This window comes from Pan troglodytes, chromosome 11 (genome assembly GCF_028858775.2).
Source record: "Pan troglodytes isolate AG18354 chromosome 11, NHGRI_mPanTro3-v2.0_pri, whole genome shotgun sequence".
Classification (NCBI taxonomy): domain Eukaryota; kingdom Metazoa; phylum Chordata; class Mammalia; order Primates; family Hominidae; genus Pan; species Pan troglodytes.
In genome coordinates, this window is record NC_072409.2 from 10064171 (window position 1) to 10085750 (window position 21580).

At 52.0% G+C, this 21580-nt stretch overlaps 1 protein-coding gene across 2 annotated transcripts; it reads right to left on the reverse strand.

Moving 5' to 3' along the window:
- Window positions 1-203: 203 nt before the first annotated feature.
- On the reverse strand, window positions 204-20845 carry URM1 (ubiquitin related modifier 1). Of its 2 annotated transcripts, XM_520407.6 has the most exons (5): window positions 19533-20845; window positions 12850-12920; window positions 3047-3128; window positions 1632-1680; window positions 204-1275 (listed from the first exon to the last, which is right to left on the reverse strand). In XM_520407.6, the coding sequence occupies exons 1-5, from the start codon at window positions 19565-19567 to the stop codon at window positions 1207-1209; spliced, it is 306 nt and encodes a 101-aa protein (XP_520407.2). In that variant the 5' UTR covers window positions 19568-20845; the 3' UTR covers window positions 204-1206. The 2 variants fall into 2 exon arrangements, with proteins under 2 accessions (XP_520407.2, XP_009455657.1); XM_009457382.3 differs by lacking the exon at window positions 204-1275 and having other exon boundaries at window positions 1306-1680; window positions 19533-19637.
- Between the last annotated feature and the right edge of the window lie 735 nt (window positions 20846-21580).

Consider the following 21580-nt stretch of genomic DNA (forward strand, 5'->3'; position numbering starts at 1 on the left):
CAGACTGGCTCTGCCACTCCCTTCTCCAGATGGCTCTATTAGACTACCCCCTCTCAGATTGTCTGAGTGTTCATCCCCACCCCTCTTTTGGGTGAAGGGTAGCTCTGAGGCCCTAGGCTGAGGATGGAGAGGTTGTATCACAGACCACGGCTGGGGGGATATGAGGTGCCACCTGTTTCCAAGGATGAAGCTCCAAGCAAGGCTAGTAAACAACCTAGTCTTTTATTTGCCCAAGGCCGGCTGTTGCAAGCACTGAGGCCCCAAGACTTCCAGAAGGGAAGGGGAGGAGGGGCAAAGCACTGTGCCCACCAGGTGCTGCCTGCCCCGTCCTGCTTCCTGCAGGAGGTGGGGAGAGAAAACGGACATTCGCGCCATCAAGTATCTCCCCAGTTTTCAGCCACTATAAATATTCAGTTGTGGAGGAGGAAACTGAGGCACACGCATCCCCCCAGGCTTCTACTTGCTAGTCCAAGGTTTAACTTACTCCCTCCCCTCATCTCTACCCCCAGCAGAATGAGCTGTAAGCAGCCTGGGGAGGGTCTCAGGAGCCCATCTGGTGGCCTGTGGAGGGGGGCAGGCCAGCCAGGGTCAAGGGCTAGGGGTGGGGGGAGCAGAAGGAGGGGTGTGGCTGGAGGAGCAGCTGCTGGCGGTGGGGGGAGTCGGCACTCAATAGGGGACCCCAGCTGGGGTTCCATACTGATAGCAGTGGGGGACAGGCAGAGCCCTCAGCTGTCCCGACAGGGAAATTGAGGCTGAGAAGCCTCCAGTCTTTGGGTAGGGAGGGGCCTTCCTTCAGCTACTCAGGTCCATTCATCTTCCCCATGAAGACGCTGGCTCTGGGGCTGGAGCGGCTTGTCAGCAGCCACTCCATGTTTAGACTGAGGTACAAGGAGTGGAAGGCAGCCAGGTCACCTGGCCACAGAGCCTCCTTCAACTCTTGACAAACTGGAGGGGAACCCTCCCCCACCACAGCTGCTGGAAAAGGGAGTGCTGGGCTCTGGCGCCTGTCTGCCTTCCGCTGCTGACGTGCTTGAGAAAGGCTCATTTTTAGCACCTGGCCTCTTTTCCCTGCCTGGAGGGAGCTTAGGGGACAGAGCAGGGAAGAAGGCAGGCAAGGGGGACAGGGAGACCTGGAAGCAGGGCCCAAGGGGATGTCTGATTGCTTCGTTCTCCCCTCTAAGGGTGCCCAGGCCCGGAGAAGGGCCCTCAGCCGCCGTGCAGAGTGGAGATGAAGAGGACGCTGTCCTGGTCCTGAAGCTGGTAGTCCAGCTCACCCTGGTGCGGGAGAGAGGGGAGCGGGAGACCCTCAGGGCCACCTTCCCAGGTCCACCCCAGGAGTTGGGAGAACAGGGGCTGAGGACTGGCTGCTCTGGAAGAGACAGACTCTACCAGAAAAATGGGTATCCTATACCTCAACCTGCAAATCTTCAGGATGGAGGAGTACTCCCATGTCCCCAGCTACCCATCCCTTCCTCACCTGGAGTGGGAGACTCCAGCAGCCTCAGTGTGGGGCTGGAGTGGGGCGGAGGATTACCCAGCCACTCTATATGTGCCTGAGGAGAGGCCCAATGCTTTCCCACTGAAGCAGCAAGGGCAGGGGCTGGAGGAGGGATGTCCCCCAAGGTACTGACCAGTAGCTCCCAGTCGGCATCGTTAATCAGCACCAGAATTCCTGGCCGCCTGTGGGAAAGATGGTGGTGAGTAGCAAGGAGTGAGAGGCAGGAGGCAGTAGCACAGAGGAAGAGAGGCTGAGAGCTTTGGGCTACAGGAGAGTGTGCTGAGGAGCCTTCCTCCTGGGGTCTGGCTAAAGATATCCCAGGAAGGGGAGGCTGGTCTGAGTGTGAAGGAAACCAGGTCAGACAGTCATGCATGGTCTTTGTAGCCAGATGGAAAATGGGTGCAAATGCCAGCCAGCACCACCACCCAGACCATGGGCAGGTCATTTTGTTTCTGAGTATCAGGTTCCTCATCTGAAAATGGGATAAGTGATACTGTCTAACCCACAAGGCCTATATGAAAACGAAATGAGCTGATATGTGTGGAGTGCTTGCCACACTGTCATGGTAACCATTAGTAGGACTTTTCCAGGGGTCTAATCCTATTCTCGTTAGCCCTGGAAAAGAACTTCAGCTTTTTTTTAGGCCTCTGCATGCCCATCCTGGAGAGAAGGCTGTTTTGCCTCTTCCGAATCAGTTGCCATGCCACATGGCAATGCTCACGTGCAGTCCTGCCTGGCATAAGGCAGGGTAGGTCAACATTTGGTCAGGCAGCTTAGCCTGGCTCCCACTGGTAATGGCCCAAGGAGCACTGCTGGCATTAGAGGTGGCCTCCAGGACCACTGGACCATGACCTGAAGGAGGGCTGATCCCCTAGGCCTGATCCCTTAGGACCTGACAGTGACCTATGCTTCGAGGCAAATAAGCAAGCCTCACAACTGCACCGGCCACCTTTCACGTGGGGGACTGGCCTTGTTTTAGAAGTAACTTCGTGGCAACTGGAACCTGGTCCTTTCCAAGGAGACTGCACTGGGCTTCTATGGGGTGTCCCCAGTGAGTGTGTGTGCATGTGCATGGGTGTGTGCACGTAGAGAGTCAATGACTCCTTGGAATTCTAGACCCGTGCTGCACTGTATGGTAATCTACTAGCTGCATGTGGCTATTTAAATTACAATGAAATAAAACAGAATATTTAGCTCTTCAGTTGTACTAGCTACGTTTTTTCCTCAGCACTTTCTGTGTAGAGAGTAACTGAGGCCCAGAGAAGCGAAGTAAGTCGCCTAAGGTCCCACAGCAAGTCTGTGGCAACCAGAGGGCAGAATCCAAGTTTTCTGAGAAATTCACCAGGCTCCTTTCATCTGGGATTTAAAAAATCCTCAAGAGTTCGGTTTAGTAACAAGAAAACTGAAAATAGATCTCAGAGCTGGAAGAGTCAGGGAGGAGGAAGGGGAGAACCGGATTCAGAGAAGGCCAGGACTGAACCCGAGGGTGGGGGCTCAAATATCCGTCCCTCCCTCCACCTGCTTCGGGAAGGGAGGAGTGGGACTCACACGCTGTCTCCCTGGATGAACAACTCTGGCCGCTCTTTTAGCAAATTCTTCTTGATCCAGATGAGCAGGTTCCGGATGTCCCCTGGAAAGGAATGCACAGAACAAACTCTTGTCAAACCCAAATGGCACCTGCCCCCCCCCCAGAGCCTTGCCTGGCCCACAAGGAAATACACACGGGGTTTAGAGGGCTTCTTTTAGACCAGGCTGTGATAGCCCATGAACTTGTAGATTCCAAAGGTGAGGAAACAGGTTAGGACAGGCCAGTGACTTGCCAGGTGGATCTTCAGAGAAAGCTGCACCTGGCACTGCTGAAGTCCCGGAGAAGAGGCAATGGGATTTACCTATAGTGGGGGGATTCAAGGCAGATGGCGGGAGGACTGTCGTATCTAAAGGGTTAGGAGACAGGCCCCTACCCACAAGTCCTGGAAGCCAGTCTCCAACTGCCATGGCTGGACTTCTGAGAGGACCCTGAAGAGCCCCCTCCACCTTTATCTCTCCAGCCAGTCGCAGATGGGGAGGATTCAGCTTTGCTCTTGGAGGGGTCTGCATATATTTCCCTTTGTGAGGGGAAAAAAAACAATTGCTGAGCTGATAACATCAGTTAATTTCCTCTGGCAGAGGGAGAGAAGGATCATTCACCAGCTAGGGATGCTGACAAATCCCTGCTCCACTCCCCTGCCACCACCCTGTGCTTCCAGAGCCCTCCGCGCCAGCGGCGGCCAGAGGTTCGGGTGACAGGGCCTCTCCAGCTCAGCTAACGCTGAGATCTGCCTCCTTGTGGTTCTGGGGGAGCCACCAGCCTCCTTGTATGTCATGTGGAGGCTCAGAGCCACCTGTCTCCAGGGTCACCTGTCCTTTCCTAGGGGCAGCAGTATCGGGCCACAGCACACAGAAATGTGGCTCTATAAACACCTCGAAGCCTATGGTCCTCAACTGTCCGCCCCCGAAACAGGGCCATTCTCCTGAGGCTGAGGAGTTCCTTCTCATTCTCTTAGACGACTTGAGGATAAAGGTCCCAGGGAGGCAACTCGCCTCTGGGAAGCCAGCAGACAGGTTGGGGTTAACCACCCCCATCCCGAGTCAGCGTCCAGAGGGGTCTGCTGTCCTGGACTAATGCCTGAGACAAAGCTCAGGGCTAAGCTGGAGAAGTCCCAGGTGAGGCCTTGATTTTCCTGCCTGGAGTCCAGAGTGTACGCAAGGGAAAGGTGGCTAGGACTCAGGGAGACTTTGCTCTGCCCTGTCTGGGCCCACAGTGTGGCACGCACACACGGCCCCAGCCTTGGGCAGGGAGTTAAGGCACGCTGGCTGGCACGCGTGCCCCCTCGCTCTGACAGGCCTGCAGCCTGGATGGTCCACTTTGCTTGGTGCCAACTTGCCTGGATCGTACGCCAGCAAAGCACAGGGCCACGGGCAAAGTGTCCATGGACTGAGACTGCCGCCTTTCCATTTTAATGTCTCCTTTTAAACAAAGCAGATCAGAGTCTTCACGGTCCCTGGAGCAGGCATGGGATGGGGAAAATGCTGCCTCCAACTAGCTGCAGCTCACTTGGACTCCTGGCTGGGTTCCTCCCTGAGGTCTGGGTTTCAGAGGTTTCCCCTTGGCTCTGAATCCCCTTGGCCTCCATCTTGGTACTGTCTGGTGGGCCGCCAACCCATACATCTTGTGGCTGCTCGATAGAGCCACCGGGGTCTGACACATCCATCAGCCAGCCCTGGCGGGCGGGGGTGTGCCTGTGTGTGTGGAGGCGGCGAGAAGGTCTGGGCAGTGCCTGGCCTGCATGGAACCAGGACTCAATTAGGGGACAGCCCTGACTCCCTCCAAAGGGAAGGTGCTTCTGCTCCACTCTGGATAGGCCTGGGGGTGGGGGAAGGGCTAGTGGTCATGGTGGGGTCATCCAAACGATGGCACCAGCATGGAGTCCCAGAGGGACAAGCTGGAGGATGAGTGTGCTGCCCAGTGCGGGCTCATTTATCATGATGCTCCTATTTGCTGAGGTCACTCCCTCCCTCTTCTGCCCGCCCCCCACCCAGGCCTGCCCACATTTTTGATAGCCTGTTACCATGGCGAGGCTACCGCATCGCCACCCGTATTGTTCCCCCATGCCTGGATTTGGGGGTGGGGAGAGGGGGAACTCATGGCTCCCTTCGCAGGATGCAAGGGCCACTCGGCCTGGCCTGAAACACACCCCCAGGGACATCTTGCTAGGCTTGCTGAGGCACAGACAATATGCAAATAGCCTCCAAGCCAGATGGTCGGCTTCCAAAGGCGCCCAGGGGAGGAGGAAGGGTTAAGCAGAGTCAGGGGCTGGTGGCTTGGGGATGGATGGCTCTGTGATAGATGGGGGCTGGAGACTCTCACTTTCACCTTCCCACTCTGTGTCCTCTTGTCTTCCCTCTCCTACTAGGGGCGGTCTCCCTCCTGGGATCCCGTGTGATCACGCAGGAGAAAAATATTTATTGAGCAGCTACTATGTGCAAGATGCTAGGGAGATGGTAGTGGGCAAGAGGGAAACAGAGCTACCTACCCTCAGGGAGCTAGAGGTCAGCAGGGGAGACATACCATACTTAATTAGTTGTGACAAATGCTATCTCCTTCATCTGGGATCAGGAGAGGCCTGACTGAGGGTGTTAAACAGTGAAGCTCGGGTCTGAAGGATGAGTGGGGTGGGGAGCATTCTGGACAGAAGGATAACACATGGGAAGGCTGGGGCAGGATGGAATGGGCAGGTTCAAGGTAGCAGAACAGAGAAGGTAAGAAGCTCAGCAGGAGATGGGGCCAGGCCTTGAGAACGGGCCTGCTCCCATAGGGGCCTCTCCCTCCCAGTGAACCTCAGCGGTATCTCCCAGGTATGTGCTTCCTGGGAACCAGGCCCCATTGCCCAGGCCTGTGCCTCCATGTGTCTCTGACTCAACACTTGAATCACGATCCAGCTCAAATGTATGGCACTACCATTACCATTACTTGAGTGGACAACTGGGGAGGTAGGGAGGGAAGGAGGGAGGAAGAAAGAGACTAAGAGCATGGACCCTGGAATCAGACAGGCCTGGTTTTGAGCTGGACTCCATCACTTCCTAGTTCTATTACCTTAGGTAATAGGAAGCCTCGGCTTCCTTTTTTTGTAAAATGGGGATGTTAACATTGTCTCATAGGGTCATTGTGGGGGATCAAATAAGACGATATATACAAAGCTCTCAGCACTGTGCCCTGCATATCAATGCTGTAATTACTCCAGGATCCAGAGGAAGAACCTATACCCCTCGCGCTCTCTGGGTTTCTGCACGCTCTGCCCAGTGGCCTGGCACCTCAGCTTTAGAGGGCAAGGTAGAGCCAACCATTAATCAGATAGTGCTGGGACCGGCTGGGGTTTTCTGTGGCATCCCGTATCTTCCCATCAGAAGCTGGAAAGGGAATGAGGGGACTGCGAGAGTAGTGAGGGGTCCTAGATACTGACCTTCCTTCTGTGTTAGATGTTTGAACCCACAAGATGTTGGGGTTGGCCAATGCTCCCAGTACAACCCAGGTGGTAGGAATGACACTCTGAGTCTGTAGGTGCTGGCGGCCAGGCTGCCCCCGGGCACACAGCACCAGAGGAGGGAGATGGGCACTTAATACAAGGTTTCCAGTGCAGGATGCCTTGGCACCTGGCCTGCCCATCGGGGGCAGAGCAGGCAATGAGAGCTGCTGCTCTATGCTGGAGTGGTTGAGTTCTGAGTCTACAGCCAGAGGACCTCGGCTGTGTGCTCAATGGCCTTAGCTAGGAAGTCACTTCATCTTGCTGTCTCAGTGTCATCCTCTGACAAGCAGGGATAATAATCCAAACACCAAGAGCTGCTGAGGGTTACGTAAGGCACAATGCCCAAGGCAGGCCTGGCAGTGTCACACACACAGGACACGCTCAACAGATGGCTGCTCTGAGCTGTAAGCCCACAGTGACTTCAGATTCCTCATCCTCTGGGCTCCAGTACCTTCTAAAGGCTGCTGCCAAAGGGAGGATACCCACTGTGGAGAGCACCAACGCAAGCTCCACCAGAATCCCTCGCCCCGGTGGACTTGTCCTATTCTGGGGGACACTGACTGCCCACTGTGGGAGGGCCCCAAAGGTTGTCAGCCTCAGCCTCGTGGGACTGAAACGGAACAACCTCAAAGTCGTATCTGATATTGACTCGCAGGCGTAACAGACCCTCATCCAGCCTCTCTTTGAACACCTCCAGGGACAGGAGGTCAGCTCCTCTGTGGAGCGGCTCTGATTGTTAAGAGCTCTTTTCTCCCAAGCAGAAATCTGTCTTCCTGTCATTCCCACCCACTGGGCCTGAATGGTCCACGGGGACCATGCCAACAAATGCACCCCCTCTTCCCCAGGATGGCCCTTCAGATTTGGAAGAAAGGATCCCCTAAGTCTTCTCTTCCACAGGTTAAACTGCCTCTGTCCCCACCAAGTCCACCAGGCTCCAAGACGGCTCTTCGGGGAGCCCACCCCAGGCCTCAGTTGAAAAGGGAAAAGAAAGAGCTGGCAAGGGGGGAGTAACAGAGGAGAGGGGGTGGAGGGAACATCAGAGGGGCCATTTACAAGTGAATGGGGGTAAGAATGGAGCAGTTTGTGGGCTAAACTGGCCTCAGAAGGAGGTTTACAGATGTGCGAGGGGACCTCCTCATTGTTTAATTAAGCAGAAAGTGGATCTTTTCAAAAGCAATTTTGCACAGGGACTGGGAGGGGTGTGGGGAGGAGGGAGGTGGAGAGGGGATCAGCAAACAGGCCCTGAGAGCAGAGAAAGGAACAGCTGGCCCCAGAGAGGCTGTGAAATGCATGCTAAGCAGTTTAAAGCGCCCAGGAGCTCCTGCAGCTCCTGCCCTCCCTCACCAGCCACCCTTTAACACAAGTGGAGCAGGCGGAGGGGGCACAATGGCAGGACGGGGGAAGACAGGCAGGGAAAGGTGAGGCGGCCATGTCTACACTTGGGGCCTGGGCAGGGGGCCTTGGGTCAAAGGGATGCTTGAATCACAGAGGCCAACTCCCAGCAGCCGCAATACCCTAAGCTGGTGGGTGCCTGCATGGCCGTTTCAGCGAGATGGCTGTTAAGACATCCCTCCTCTCACACAACTTCTTACTGGGTCAGCACACTCTGCTTCACCAAATTGTATATACTTGGATCTTGAAGAAACTTTTCTTATAGATGTCAAAGAGACAACCAGCTCAATAACATACAAAGCGAGCCCAACCTCCCATCTTACAGATGGGGAAGAAAGAGGCTGGCAGGAATAAGTGATGTGCAACTGCGCGTGCCAGGCTTCCTCTCTCGCAGTCTCACTCCCTCAGGCCTTGCTCATCATTTCTCCCAAATTGGCTGGGTTGGAAGCTCTCCCCTGGCCTAGGAGCCACGAGTTCCCTCATTTGTGAGGCTTGTCACATTCTGAAATCTTACGGCTGCTATTATTTCTGCTGGAACCTCCAAGACTCGCTTGGCCAAGTGGCAGCCCCTAGGCTGGGAAGTCTGCCAGATGACATATCTGAGCATGGACTTGGGGGAAGGGTAAGACTCTCCTAGCAGCACCAGGCCCCTGACCCCCAGCTGGGCTCACATGTGCCAGGGTGAGGCCTGGCAGCTGCTAACCAGCTCTGTTGGTGACCTAGGTCACCAACCTAGGTTACCATGGGTCTGCTGTGTGACCCATGCCTCTGGGCACAACAGGAACCAGGTGTAGGGACTCACAGCAAAGGAGCCAAAGACTAAGTAGGCCATTGTGCCTTCCCTCCCACTCCCCTCCTTTCTTCCCAGAGTGGGGATAGGCCCCTGCCTGTTCCCTGAACAGTGGCTGGAAGATGAAGGATAAAAAAATCTGAGTCCCAGCCCAGCCTCCCTACTTGGGTAACTCTGGGCAGGCCTCAGGTCCCTCCCTCCTTCTCTTTCTCTTTTAGGGGTCTCTTATCTCTTGGGGTCATCTGAAAGTTGAAATAAGTAGTTGTTGAACTCATGAATAAATAAATGAAGGAAAGCGTAAAAACTGGAAAATGTAAGATGTTAGAGTAATTCAGGGAGCCTCTCGGGATAGACGGTGATGGGTTAGTGGCAAAGCGCCAGGACTCTGAAATTCAGTGGCCTGAAAGCTAGTTCTGAATCCCAACCCTGCTATTTAAATAACTATGACTTGGGGTGAGACCCCTGACTTCTCTAAATTTTGGTTTCTACCTTTTATTTGTTTTGTTTTTTGTTTTTGAGACGGAGTCTCGCTCTGCGCACAGGCTGGAGTGCAGTGGCACGATCTCGGCTCACTATACAACCTCCACCTCCAGGGTTCAAGCGATTCTCCTGCCTCAACCTGGGATTACAGGTGCCCACCACCATGCCCAGCTATTTTTGTATTTTTAGTAGAGACAGGGTTTCACCATGTTGGCCTGGCTGGTCTCTAACTCCAGACCTCAGGTGATCCGCCTACCTTGGCCTCCCAAAGTGCTGGGTTTACAGGAGTGAGCCACTGCACCTGGCCTTGGTATGTTACCTCCTTAAAGAGACCTCTGCTGACCACCTATTAGTCCTATTCAAGTACCCTTTTGTTCTCCTCATGCCAGTTACTAAAAGTTGTAATGACGCAGTTATACATTCATTTGTTTACTTGTTTATTCCCTGGCTCCACTCTCATTACACTGCTAACTCTACTAGGGCAAGGACCACATCTATTTTGCTCACTAATGAATATCCAGTAACTTAGTACAGTGATGGCACAAAGAGGGCACTCGAAATAGATTTGCCAACTACATGAAAGAATAAAGTACTTTGGGGCTGGGCGCGGTGGCTCACGCCTGTAATCCCAGCACTTTGGGAGGCCGAGGCGGGCGGATCACCAGGTCAGGAGATCGAGACCATCCTGGCTAACATGGTGAAACCCCGTCTCTTCTAAAAATACAAAAAATTAGCCGCGCGTGGTGGCAGGCGCCCGCAGTCCCAGCTACTCGGGAGGCTGAGGCAGGAGAATGGCGTGAACCTGGGAGGCGGAGCTTGCAGTCAGCCAAGATCGCGCCACTGCATTCCAGCCTGGGCAACAGAGCGAGACTACGTCTCAAAAACAACAACAAAAAAACAACAACAAAACAAACAAAAAAAACCATACAAAAATTAGCCAAGTGTTGTGGTGCCTGCCTGTAATCCCAGCTACTTGGGAGGCTGAGGTGGGAGAATTGCTTGAACCCAGGAAGTGGGGGTTGCAGCGCGCTGAGACTGCACCACAGCACTTCAGCCTGGGAGACAGAGCGAGACTCCATCTCAAAAAAAAAAGAAAAGAAAAGAAAAAAAAAGAAAATTTGTGGGTTTTCATGTCAGACAAACTCCACAGGAAATAAATAATAACTTGTGATATTTTAATAAACTTCCAGACAAGGTCTTTGAGACTGAATCTTTGAGAAGCTTCTTCTGAGAGCACCGTGTGCCCTCCCAAGGCTGCATGGCCATCTGTCAAACTAAGAAACAGTCACGTTTAGCACCCCATGTCTTCCTCGACCAGGGACACACAATCCTGACACGAAACCCCAGCCACATATCCCTTCCCAGCTCAATGTGGGCAGTGACCTGCTCCTCAGTAAGTGTCCCCCCCCAGCCTCCACGTGTGGCAGACAGACCCCACCCTGTGCCACTGCTCTCCAACCTGAGGGAGGGACAGAGAGGTGCGGCAGCCAGTGAATCTGAGCAATAATAATTGATTCCTGGCAGATGTGTGTCCAGTTCCAGAAGAATCCTACCAAATCTCACTTGACCATTTTCTTTTTTTCTCCCCATACATATTCTGCTTATGTATTTTTTTTTTCTTTTGAGACAGGGTCTCACTCTGGCACCCAGGCTGAAGAACAGTGGTGTGATCATAGCTCACTGTAGTCTCGATCTCCTGGGCTCAAGCAATCCTTCAGCATCAGCTTCTAAAACAGCTAGGAACACAGGTGCATGCCACTATGCCTGGCTAATTTTTTATTTTTTTGTAAAGACCAGGTTTTGCCATGTTACCCAGGCTGGTCTCAAACTTCTGGGCTCAGGTAATCCTCCTACCTCAGCCTCCCAAAGTGTTAGGATTACAGGCATGAGCCACTGTGCCTGGCTTATTTTCTTTTCTTTTCTTTTCTTTTTTTTTTGAGATGGAGTCTCGCTCTGTTGCCCAGGCTGGAGTGCAGTGGCATGATTCGGCTCACTGCAACCTCCGCCCCTCTAGGTTTAAGCAATTCTCCTGCCTCAGCCTCCAGAGTAGCTGGGATTACAGGTGCATGCCACCACGCCCAGCTAATTTTTTTGTATTTTTAGTAGAGACGGGGTTTCACCATCTTGGCCAGGCTAGTGTTGAACTCCTGACCTCGTGATCCACCCACCTCGGCCTCCCAAAGTGCTGGGATTACAGGTGTGAGCCACCGTGCCCAGCCAACACCTGGCCTATTTTCTTATTTCTTTTTCTTTTTTCGAGACGGAGTCTTGCTCTTGTTGCCCAGGCTGGAGTGCAGTGGTGCGATCTTGGTTCACTGCAACCTCTGCCTCTCAGGTTCAAGCAATTCTCCTGCTTCAGCCTCTCAAGTAGCTGGGATTACAGATGCCTGCCACTGCGCCAGCTAATTTTTGTACTGTTAGTAGAGACGGGGTTTCATCATGTTGATCAGGATGGTCTCGAACTCCTGACCTCGTGATCTGCCCGCCTCGGCCTCCCAAAGTGCTGGGATTAAAGGTGTGAGCCACCACGCCCGGCCTGACTTGACCATTTTCTACCGCCCACCTCCAGGAACCTCATTTCCTGTCTCTTAATATAACTGATGCCCTCTTCTCCCCAGAAGTATCTCAGTCATAGGTGGAGACTGGAATCCCATCCCTGAGCCCTTGCTAGAATCCACTGCTAAGGTTACAAAAGATCTGAACACCTGCCATATCCAGTCCCCAGCCCCTAGGCTATCCTGACAGTTACCCAGCCAAAGATCTGCAAGTTCATTCTTTTTTTTTTTTTTTTTTTTTTGTGACAGAATCTTGCTCTGCCACCCAGGCTGGAGTGCAGTGGCACGATCTCGGCTCACTGAAACCTCTGCCTCCCAGGTTTAAGCAATTCTCCTGCCCCAGCCTCCTGAGCAGCTGGGATTACAAGCGCACACCGCTATGCATGACTAATTTTTTGTATTTCTAGTAGAGATGAGATTTCGCCATGTTGGTCTAGAACTCCTGGTCTCAAGTGATCCGTCCGCCTCGGCCCCCCAAAGTGCTGGGATCACAGGTGTGAGCCTCCACACCTGGCCTGGGACTGGCTTTTGTTCATGTCTGTCTCCACAGTGATCAGCACATGGTCTGCTACACAGAAGGTGCTCAGTGTGTATTTAGTCAAGAAAGATTAACAAGTATTTTTTTTTTTTTTTTTGAGATGGAGTCTTGCTTTGTCGCCCAGGCTAGAGTACAGTGGCATGATCTCGGCTCACTGCAACCTCCGCCTCCCGGGTTCTGGTTCAAGCAATTCTCCTGCCTCAGCCTCCTGAGTAGCTGGGATTACATGCACGTGCCACCGTGCCCAGCTAATTTTTGTATTTTTAATAGAGACGGGATTTCACCATGTTGGCCAGGCTGGTCTCGAACTCCTGACCTTTTGATCCGCCCACCTTGGCCTCCCAAAGTGCTGGGATTACAGGCGTGAGCCACCCGGCCCGGCCGTGTAGACTCTTGTTTTTATTCCTCTGCCTGCTAGAGAGGCAGCTTAGCACACGGGTGCAGAACACAGACCTGAACGGGGCTGAGTGTTCCCCATGGACCAACTCCTGTTCAATGGCCCCAAGAGAGGGGTTCAGAAAGCCAATACTCACAGGGTTCCTCCTGTCCAGGCAAAGTGACTCGATGTTTCTTAATACCGTCAAACAGGAGCTCCGCACCACCTCTGCAAAGGAGGACCAGAGAAAAAGACAGCCAGGTGAGCTCCTGCAAATAGGAAGAGGTAGCGGAAACAGAAAACTGAGGATAGGTCTGGTAATGAAGCCCAAGAGAAGCAGAGACTAAGGTGCAGAAACACCCTGGGTGCAGTGACTAATTCTTTTTTTCCCCCTTTCTTTCTTAGAGACAGGTTCTTACTCTGTCGCCTATGCTGGAATGCAGCAGTGCAATCATAGCTCGCTGTAACCTTGAACTCCTGGGTTCAAGAGACCTTCCTGTTCAACCTCCCAAGTAGCTAGGACTACAGGTGCATGCCACCATATCAGGCTACTTTTTATATTAATATTTATGTTTACATTTAATTTTATTTTACTCTGTTTAGTCTCACTATGTTGCCCAGGCTGCAGTGCAGTGGTGTGATCTCAGCTCACAGCAACCTCCGCCTCCCAGGTTCAAGCGATTCTCGTGCCTCAGCCTCCCGAGTAGCTGGGACTACAGACATGAGCCACCACATCTGGCTAAGTTTTGTATTTTTAGACAGAGGGTTTCACCATGTTGGCCACGCTGGTCTCAAACTCTTGACCTCAGGTGATCCGCCCACCTTGGCCTCTCAAAGTGCTGGAATTAGTCATGAGCCACCGCGCCTGGCCCATATCAGGTTAATCTTTAAATTTTTTGTAGAGATGGAGTCTTGTTATGTTACCCAGGCTGATCTCAAACTCCTGGCCTAAAGCAATCCTCCCACTTCAGCCTCCCAAAGCACTGGGATTACAGGCACAAGCCATTCTGCCCAGACCCAGTGACCAATTCCTAAATATGACTTCTAATGTGGCAAAGTAGGATATAATTTTTACTAATAATCAAGTACCGGCTAGGTGTGGTGGCTCACACCTGGAATCCGGAGGCCAAGGCGAGATGACTGCTTGAGGCCAGGAGTTTGAGATGAGCCTCAGTGAAATAGAGCCTTGGTGACATAGCAAGACCCTGTCTCTATGTAATTATTATTATTATTAGGCACCCAGGAAATTATTAATTTATTTTTGAGACAAGGTCTTGCTTTGTCACCCAGCATGGAGTTCAGTGGCACAATCACAGCTCACTGCAGGCTTGACCTCCTAGGCTTAAGCAATCCTCCCACATCAGACCCCCAAGCAGCTAGGACTACAGGTGCATGGCATCACACTCAGCTAATTTTTTACTTTTTGTAGAGATGGGATTTCGCCATGTTGCTCAGGCTGGTCTCGAACTCTTGAGCTCAAGTAATCTCCCTGCCTTGGCCTCCCAAAGTGCTGAAATCAGAAGCATGAGCCACTGTGCCTGGCCTATTTTTATTTTATTATTTTATTTTACTTTTTAAAAAAATTTATTTATTGAGACAGAGTCTTGCTCTGTCGCCCAGGCTGGAGTGCAGTAGTGCGATCTTGGCTCACTGCAACCTTCGCCTCCTGGGTTTAGGCAATCCTCTGCCTCAGCTTCCAGAGTAGCTGAGATTACAGGCACATGCTACCACACCTGGCTAATTTTTGTATTTTTTTTTAAATAGAGACAGGGTTTCACCATTGTGGCCAGGCTGGTCTTGAACTCCTGACCTCGTGATCCACCTGCCTCAGCCTCCCAAAGTGTTGGGATTACAGGCGTGAGCCACCGTGCCTGGCCTATTTATTTATTTTTTGAGACAAGGTCTCACTCTGTCACCCAGGCTGGAGTGCAGTAGCATGATCTCAGCTTGATACAACCTTAACCTCCTGGGTTCAAGCAAACCTCCCACATCAGCCCCCAGGTAGCTGGGACCACAGGCACGTGTCACCACACCTGCCTAATTTTATTTTTATTTTTTGTAGAGACAGGGTCTCCCTATGTCATCCAGGCTGGTCTTGACCTCCTGGGCTCAAGCAATCCTCCCAAAGTGCTGGGATTAGAGTTGTGAGTCATTATGCCTGGCTCTGTCTCTAATTATTTAAAAAGAAAAAAAAAAAATCAAGTACCCAAATTTGCCGACTCTTGTTTTTACTCCTCTGCCTTCTAGAGAGGCAGCTTACCACACAGGTGCAGAACACAGCCTTTGGAGCTGCCGGCCCCGATGTGAAGCCCAGGCTCCACCTCTCCCTATGTTGAGACCTTAGATGTGTGACTCAATCTTCTTTTTTCTTTGTTATTAAAATACTTTGGGGGCCAGACACAGTGGCTCACACCTGTAACCCTAGCACTTTGGGAGGCTGAGAGGCGAGGGAGGATTGCTTAAGTCCAGGAGTTCAAGAGCAGCCTGGGCAACATGGCAACACCTTGTGTCTACAAAAAGTACAAAAATTAGGTGGGCATGGTGGTGTGCGCCTGTAGCCCCAGCTACTTGGGAGGCTGAGGTGGGAGGATCACCTGAACCTGGGAGGTTGAGGCTGCAGTTAGCCAAGGTCATGCCACTGTACTGCAGCCTGGGCGACACAGTGAGACCCTATCTCAAAACTAATAATAATTTAAAAATATTTTATAACATAGTGAGGTCTCACTATATTGCCCAGGCTGGTCTTGAACTCCTGGGCTCAAGTAATCCTTCTGCCTTGGCCTCCCAAAGTGCTGGGATTATAGGTGTGGGCCACCATGCCTGGCCTTGACTCAATCTTAAGCTTCAGTCTTTCCATCTGGAAAAATGTTGGGGAGCCACTGTGAGGCACTCTGGAGACCCTGTGCATCTAGGGGTTTCCTCTGGCCAGATGATGGTTTGAATGCTCCTGCCCATGCCACCTGCTGCTGACCTGGTGGGTACATCACAGTGCTGGAGGCTGAGAGAGTCCATGAGGCCTGGCATCAACTAAGAACAACTGTTCACATCGCCTCACCATTTATAAGATGTTCCTCATCTCATTTCATCCTCAGGGAGTCCCAGGGAAGAAGGGAGGAGGTAGATATTATTCGCTCACTTTGATAGAAAAGCACACTCAAGCCTAGAGAGGTTAAGCAACCAACTTGTCCAAGGTTAGACAGGCAGGGGCTGAACTATAATTTCAGTCTAACTGATTCCTGCTTAGCACCAGCAGACTGGTCAGAAAAAAACAGGACTTCCCAAAGGTCAGAAAGCCTCTTGAGGGCAGAGTTTGGTTCATTTCTGTGTCCCAGCACCTGGCCAAGGGAAGGCGGGGACTGCAGAGATGATTGGAGCCAAGTCCAGAAGCTGAGGCTTCTGAGATGAGCGCCAGGGCTCTTTCAGCGCCCCATGCTGCTTCTCCCTCTGGGTCTCCCAATTCCCATCTCAGACTTCTTGTGGATCTTAACTGAAAAGGCCTTACCAGACTTTTGAAGGATGAGATGTCTTCCACCCCACCACCCTTTCCCAATTTCAGGGAACAGAGATGTCCTGAGACAGCCCGCTGGGAGGCAAAGGCAAAGGCAAGGCAAGCATTGTCATGGGGAAAACATGGGGCGACTGTCATCCAAACAAGGTCACGCTTTGTTGATGCAGAAATGTGGAGGGGGAGAGGAGGCCCATCTGTGGCCGCGCACAGGGCCATTTCAGCTGCAAGCCTGCACAGAGCCTCCATTTATCCCCTTCCAAGAGCCTCGTTTTCTCCTGGGTGGGGGGTTGGCACATGCAGCAGCTGGGGTGGGGGAGGGTGACAGGCAAGGGGCTCAGGAGTTGGGGGTCAGAGAAGAGGGATGGGAACTGAAGGCACTGGGACTTAGGCAAACAACCAAGACTGGCCAAACCTGGTGGTGCCAGGCTCAGAGGCCGAGGCTGTTTTTCCCTTTACAAGCGGATGAAGGGAGAACCAGTCTCGCTCAGAGAGTGACCTGTCACTGCTGAATTCACTGGCCCTCAAGGGAGGGGTTGGCATTTCTGCTGTCAGCACATCTGGAGTGGGGGAAGGTGCATGCCCAGCCTCAAGAGTGATTTAGGGAGGCAGACAAGGGGCCTGTTCTAGCCCAGGAGAGACCCAAGGCCAGACTCTCTTATGTCTTATAAGATCTGCTATTCAAACTCAACTGACATATCTCCATCTTCCTTCAACCCCCCAATTCTTGGTGGATGTGTTTGTAGATACCAGTGACAGGTATAGATATTCTCAAAACCGCCTTCACCTATTCTGATGTATCTTCATCTTTTAATCTTCTGTATATACACATACATATACACGTATATATATATTTTGTTTATTTACTTCCTCTCCACCTGCTGGGCTGCAAGCTTTGCCTAAAACAGGGCCTGGCACATGGTAGACACTCAACAAATATCTGCTAAAGGAAAGGAAATGCCCATTTCTCCCAGTTCTTCTCTGACCTCAATGACATTCCCTCCTTTTGCCAATACCTCCCCAACTTGGGAAGGAGGAAGAGGGGTGGGACGGAGAGAACTCCATATCTGGGCCTTTACAACATGGACCACAGGGACACAAAACACAACTACATTACATACTTTGAATCCTGCGTGACCTGAGATAATGCTCTGCTGCGAACAGTTCAGGGGGAAGACAAAGGGTGGCAGATGTGGTCACTGACAAGAAGGAAGGTGTTAGAGGCCTTCCAGAGGGTCTCTGGAGGAGCTGGTGGGGCCAAGAGGACTACATCTGCTCAGGAGGGAGACCCTTCCAGAACTGGAGTGGGAGTGGGGCCACTAAGGGACAAAAGGGAGAAAATGAAGGGCTTGTTAGCCTTTGCAAATTTGCTCCAGTTCTGGATAAGGGTGAATCATGTCTGCTAAGATACATAGGAAATGAAAGAAAGGTCAGGGCAAAAACGTGCATCAACACAAGGACAAAGAGAGAAGGAACCTGGGTTGAGCATCATGTTGGGCATTCCTGAGAATGCTGCAATTTTCATGGAACGCTGTGCTGTGACAGGAGGTGATAGAAGGTGGGTGGGTGGAGGAATGTTGTCCTCCCTTGCCAGGGGTCATTATTGCTCTTGGAGGTAAGGGAGACTGAAGTTAGAGATGATTGGGTCAGAAAAAGGGCAATTGTACTGGTTTGTAAGCTCTGGAGAGCAATGGCCCCATCTTCCTCACATGACTTCCCCACTGAGCTAGCACAGTACCTAGCAGAGACATTCTTGATAAACAAAGACCATGTCTGACTCATGAGGATGAAAGGCAAGTTGTCTGCAGATAAACCTTTTTTTTTTTATTTTTTTTTTGGTAGAGATGAAGTCTCCCCATGTTGCCCAGGCTGGTCTAGAATTCTTGGGCTCAAGCAGTCCTCCTGCCTCAGCCTCCCAAAGTGCTAGGATTACAGGCATGAGCCTCCATGCCTGGCCCAGATAAATCTTAACACAGCAGTCTGTGGCTTCTCTCTTTCCAGCTCTGCTGAGGCCTGTCAAGGAAGCAGGGATCCTCCTAGAATCCCAGGCTTTGGGGAGTGTAGCTGGGCCAAGGGTCAGTGAGGCAAAACAGTGAGGAGTCCAGACCAATACAGTTCTAATTGGATCCAAGCAGCCAGACAATATCAATTAAAATGCACTTAGTCATGAGACTTACCCCCCTTCTAAGGGGCAGAAATGCTGAACGCTGTAGGGCACGGACAGACTTCTATTTATCTTTGTATCCTCAGTGTCTGGCTTGCTGCCCGGCACATGGTAGGCACTCAATAAATGGCTGGTGAATGAACTACCCAATTAAGGGAAAACATGAAAGAAATGGGAGGTATCCAATGAGAAGAAAGGCACTGGGCAGAGGTTTTAGATTCCCATCCCAGACTTTTCCTGTCACATAGACCTTGGCTTATCTACACACACACAGGCACACACACACACCTACCTATTCCACACACAGACACACACCCCCCTACCTATTCCCTCTTTTCCACGTGATACTATAAAGTACACCACCCATCTTTCAAGGCCTGTTTCTTTGCCTTCTCTCTAAGCTCTGCAGTTTCTCTCAGCTTTGAAACCATATGACAAACCTGTTTGTAGGAAGCACAAATAGTGCCTTGGGTAGACTTCCTCCCTGCTCTGTGTTTCTTCAGTAATTGGTGTGTGTCCCAATTTCTGCATTTTTCGTCTTGTGTATACTATACTGTCCCTGTTAGTTCCCTTCAGTGTGATTTCTTATTTGTCCCCGTGTCTCCACCTGACTCCAGTTCTGCAGAAGGCAATCAGCAAGTTTACTGACTGTCCTGAAGGAGGCTCAGGTCTGTTTACCATCCCCAAGTCTTGGGAAAGAAAAAGAAAAAAGTCCCGCCCTGGCCACTACATCCCACGAGAAACAAGACCTTAATAACAGTGTAAAAAGAAACTGCTGCCCAAAGAATGAAATCAGTGGGTGGAGGGGTGGTCCTTCTAGGTTCTAGGAGCTCAGATGCCAAACAGATGGGATTGGTCCGAGATAGGAATGGAAAAGAAGATAGAGAGGCTGCCTGCTAACAGTCACGACCTTCGACTCCGGCGGAGCACAGGGCACCGAGTGGTACACAGAGAGCATTTCCCTCCCAATGTGCGCCTCTATTTCCGGACAGATGGCCTCACTGCCAAGAGAGACTGGCCTCTCAAGACTCTCCTAGGCGGGTAGCGTAGCTCACAGCGGGCACTGGGACACCCAGTGATTCGGCCGTGTCAGGCCCCACGGCAGAAGGAAAGGAATTCTGGGCCCGACGACTTCAATCCATCCCCACGGCGCCCCAGCTCTGTGACTCACCCGAACTCCACCTCCACTGACAAGGGCGCTGCCATGTTGAGGAAGCCGAGCTCGCAGGAAACTCCCCTCAACTTCCGGCGCGCCCGCAAATTTCCGGGCGTCTCCGGGCGCCGCGGACGGAAGAGGCGGTGCCCAGGGATCCAGCTTCGTCAGCTGTTGGAAGAAGTCATCGAGGGGAGGGGAGGGGAGGGCAGCGGAGGGAAAGGGGTGGCAGAGGGACTATCACCGGCGCTGTTGGGGCTGTGAATCGGTCTCCTTCCGTCTTTCACCGACTGGGCTCAGAGACCCAGGGTGGGAAGCGCCTTGTACGGGACCACAAGCAGGCGGAGGAGAGCCCCCAGGATTTTTGCGACGTGACCGTGAGCCACGTAACTGCTTATCTTGCATGAGTTAGAATCTCTTCAGTCTACACACCGCTTGGGCCAGCCCATCTACTCGTCTGGTTGGAATTATAAATGACTCCCAGATCTTTATTTCCGACCCAGAATCTCTCCTGAGCGGGCGACTCGCTATCCAGCCGCCCCCTTTGCTGTCGATTTGGAAGTCACTCGTTCAACAGCTGTTCATTGCGCCTCCCTGTGCCAGGCATTTTGATCGGTGCTAGTGGTAAAGGGGATGGGCAAGGTTCCTGCCTTTAGGGCACTCACTGTCTAGCGGGGAGACTAACTGTAATCAAATAAGCATACTAAGACACGTACAACCTCAAACTTAAATAAAGGAACTGAAGTTATAGGAACTTCAAAAAGAAAACTGAGTAGACTGGACTTGCTGGGCTCTAAAACCTGAGTAAACTAGGTGGCTGTGAGGGGAGAGAAACCTCTAGGAGCATTCCAGTGAGGAGGACAAAAGGCCCAGAGGCTCTGGGTGAGAACATGCTGGAACACGGAGAGGAAGGTGGAAGTTAGGGAGCCTGACTTTCATCCGTCTAGAGAGGGAGCTGCAAAGGTGCGCAGGGCCAACCCCTGCCTTGTAAGCAGGTAAACATTTCAGTCTCTAGGAGCAGTGGGAGACTACTGAAGGGTTTTGGGAGACAGTGACATTTTAGAATTGTGTTTTAAAATATAATTTCTGGCTGCAATATGGAGAATGATTTGAGGGGAATAAGGAAAGAGACACGGAGACCACTGGAGCCTGTTGCAAAAGCTCAGGGCAGGCCGGGCGCGGCGGCTCACGCCTGTCATCCCAGCACTTTGGGAGGCCGAGGCAGGCGGATCACGAGGTCAAGAGATCAAGACCATCCTGGCCAACATGGCAAAACCCTGTCTTTACTAAAAAAATACAAAAATTAGCTGGATGTGGTGGCGTGCGCCTGTAGTCCCAGCTACTCGGGAGGCTGAGGCAGAAGAATCGCTGGAACCCGGGAGGTGGAGGTTGCAGTGAGCTGACATCGAGCCACTGCACTCCAGCCTGGTGACAGAGCAAGACTCTGTCTCAAAAAAAAAAAAAAAAAAAAAAAAGCCCAGGGCAGAAATGGAATGAAGTTGGCCAGGCACGGTGGCTTATGCCTGTAATCCTAGCACTTCGAGAGGCCACGATGGGCGGATCACGAGGTCAGGAGTTCAAGACCAGTCTAGCCAACATGGTGAAACCCCGTCTCTACTAAAAATACAAAAATTAGCCAGGCATGGTGGCAGTCTCCTGTAATCCCAACTACTCTGGAGGCAGAGGCAGGAGAATCCCTTGAACCCAGGAAGCAGCAGAGGTTGCAGTGAGCCGAGATCGTGCCACTGGGCTCCAGCCTGGGCAACAGAGTGAGACGCTAAAAAAAAGAAATGGAATGAAGTAGACGGCCTATGGGTATCTAAACACCAACACTTCCAAAACTGAACTCAGCATTGGTAGAGGATGAGGGTGTAGCCTAGTGGTTAAGGGCAGAATGATGTAATAGTTAAGATCTAGGAGTTCAGGTGGAATGGGTGTGGTGACTCACACCTGTAATCCCAATGCTTTGGGAGGCCAAGGCAAGAGGACTGCTTCTGGCTGGGAGTTTGAGACCAGCCTGGGCAACACAGCAAGTCCCTATGTCTGTAAATGTTTCTTCAAAAATC

Excerpts from the sequence above, each read along its gene's own strand:
- URM1 (XM_009457382.3), bottom strand. The coding sequence starts at position 19,567 with ATGGCAGCGCCCTTGTCAGTGGAGGTGGAGTTCGG. Across the intron at positions 12,921-19,532 it reads TCAGTGGAGGTGGAGTTCGG|AGGTGGTGCGGAGCTCCTGT; the intron begins GTGAGTCACAGA and ends CCTCCTTTGCAG. Across the intron at positions 1,681-3,046 it reads TTCATCCAGGGAGACAGCGT|GCGGCCAGGAATTCTGGTGC; the intron begins GTGAGTCCCACT and ends TCTTTCCCACAG.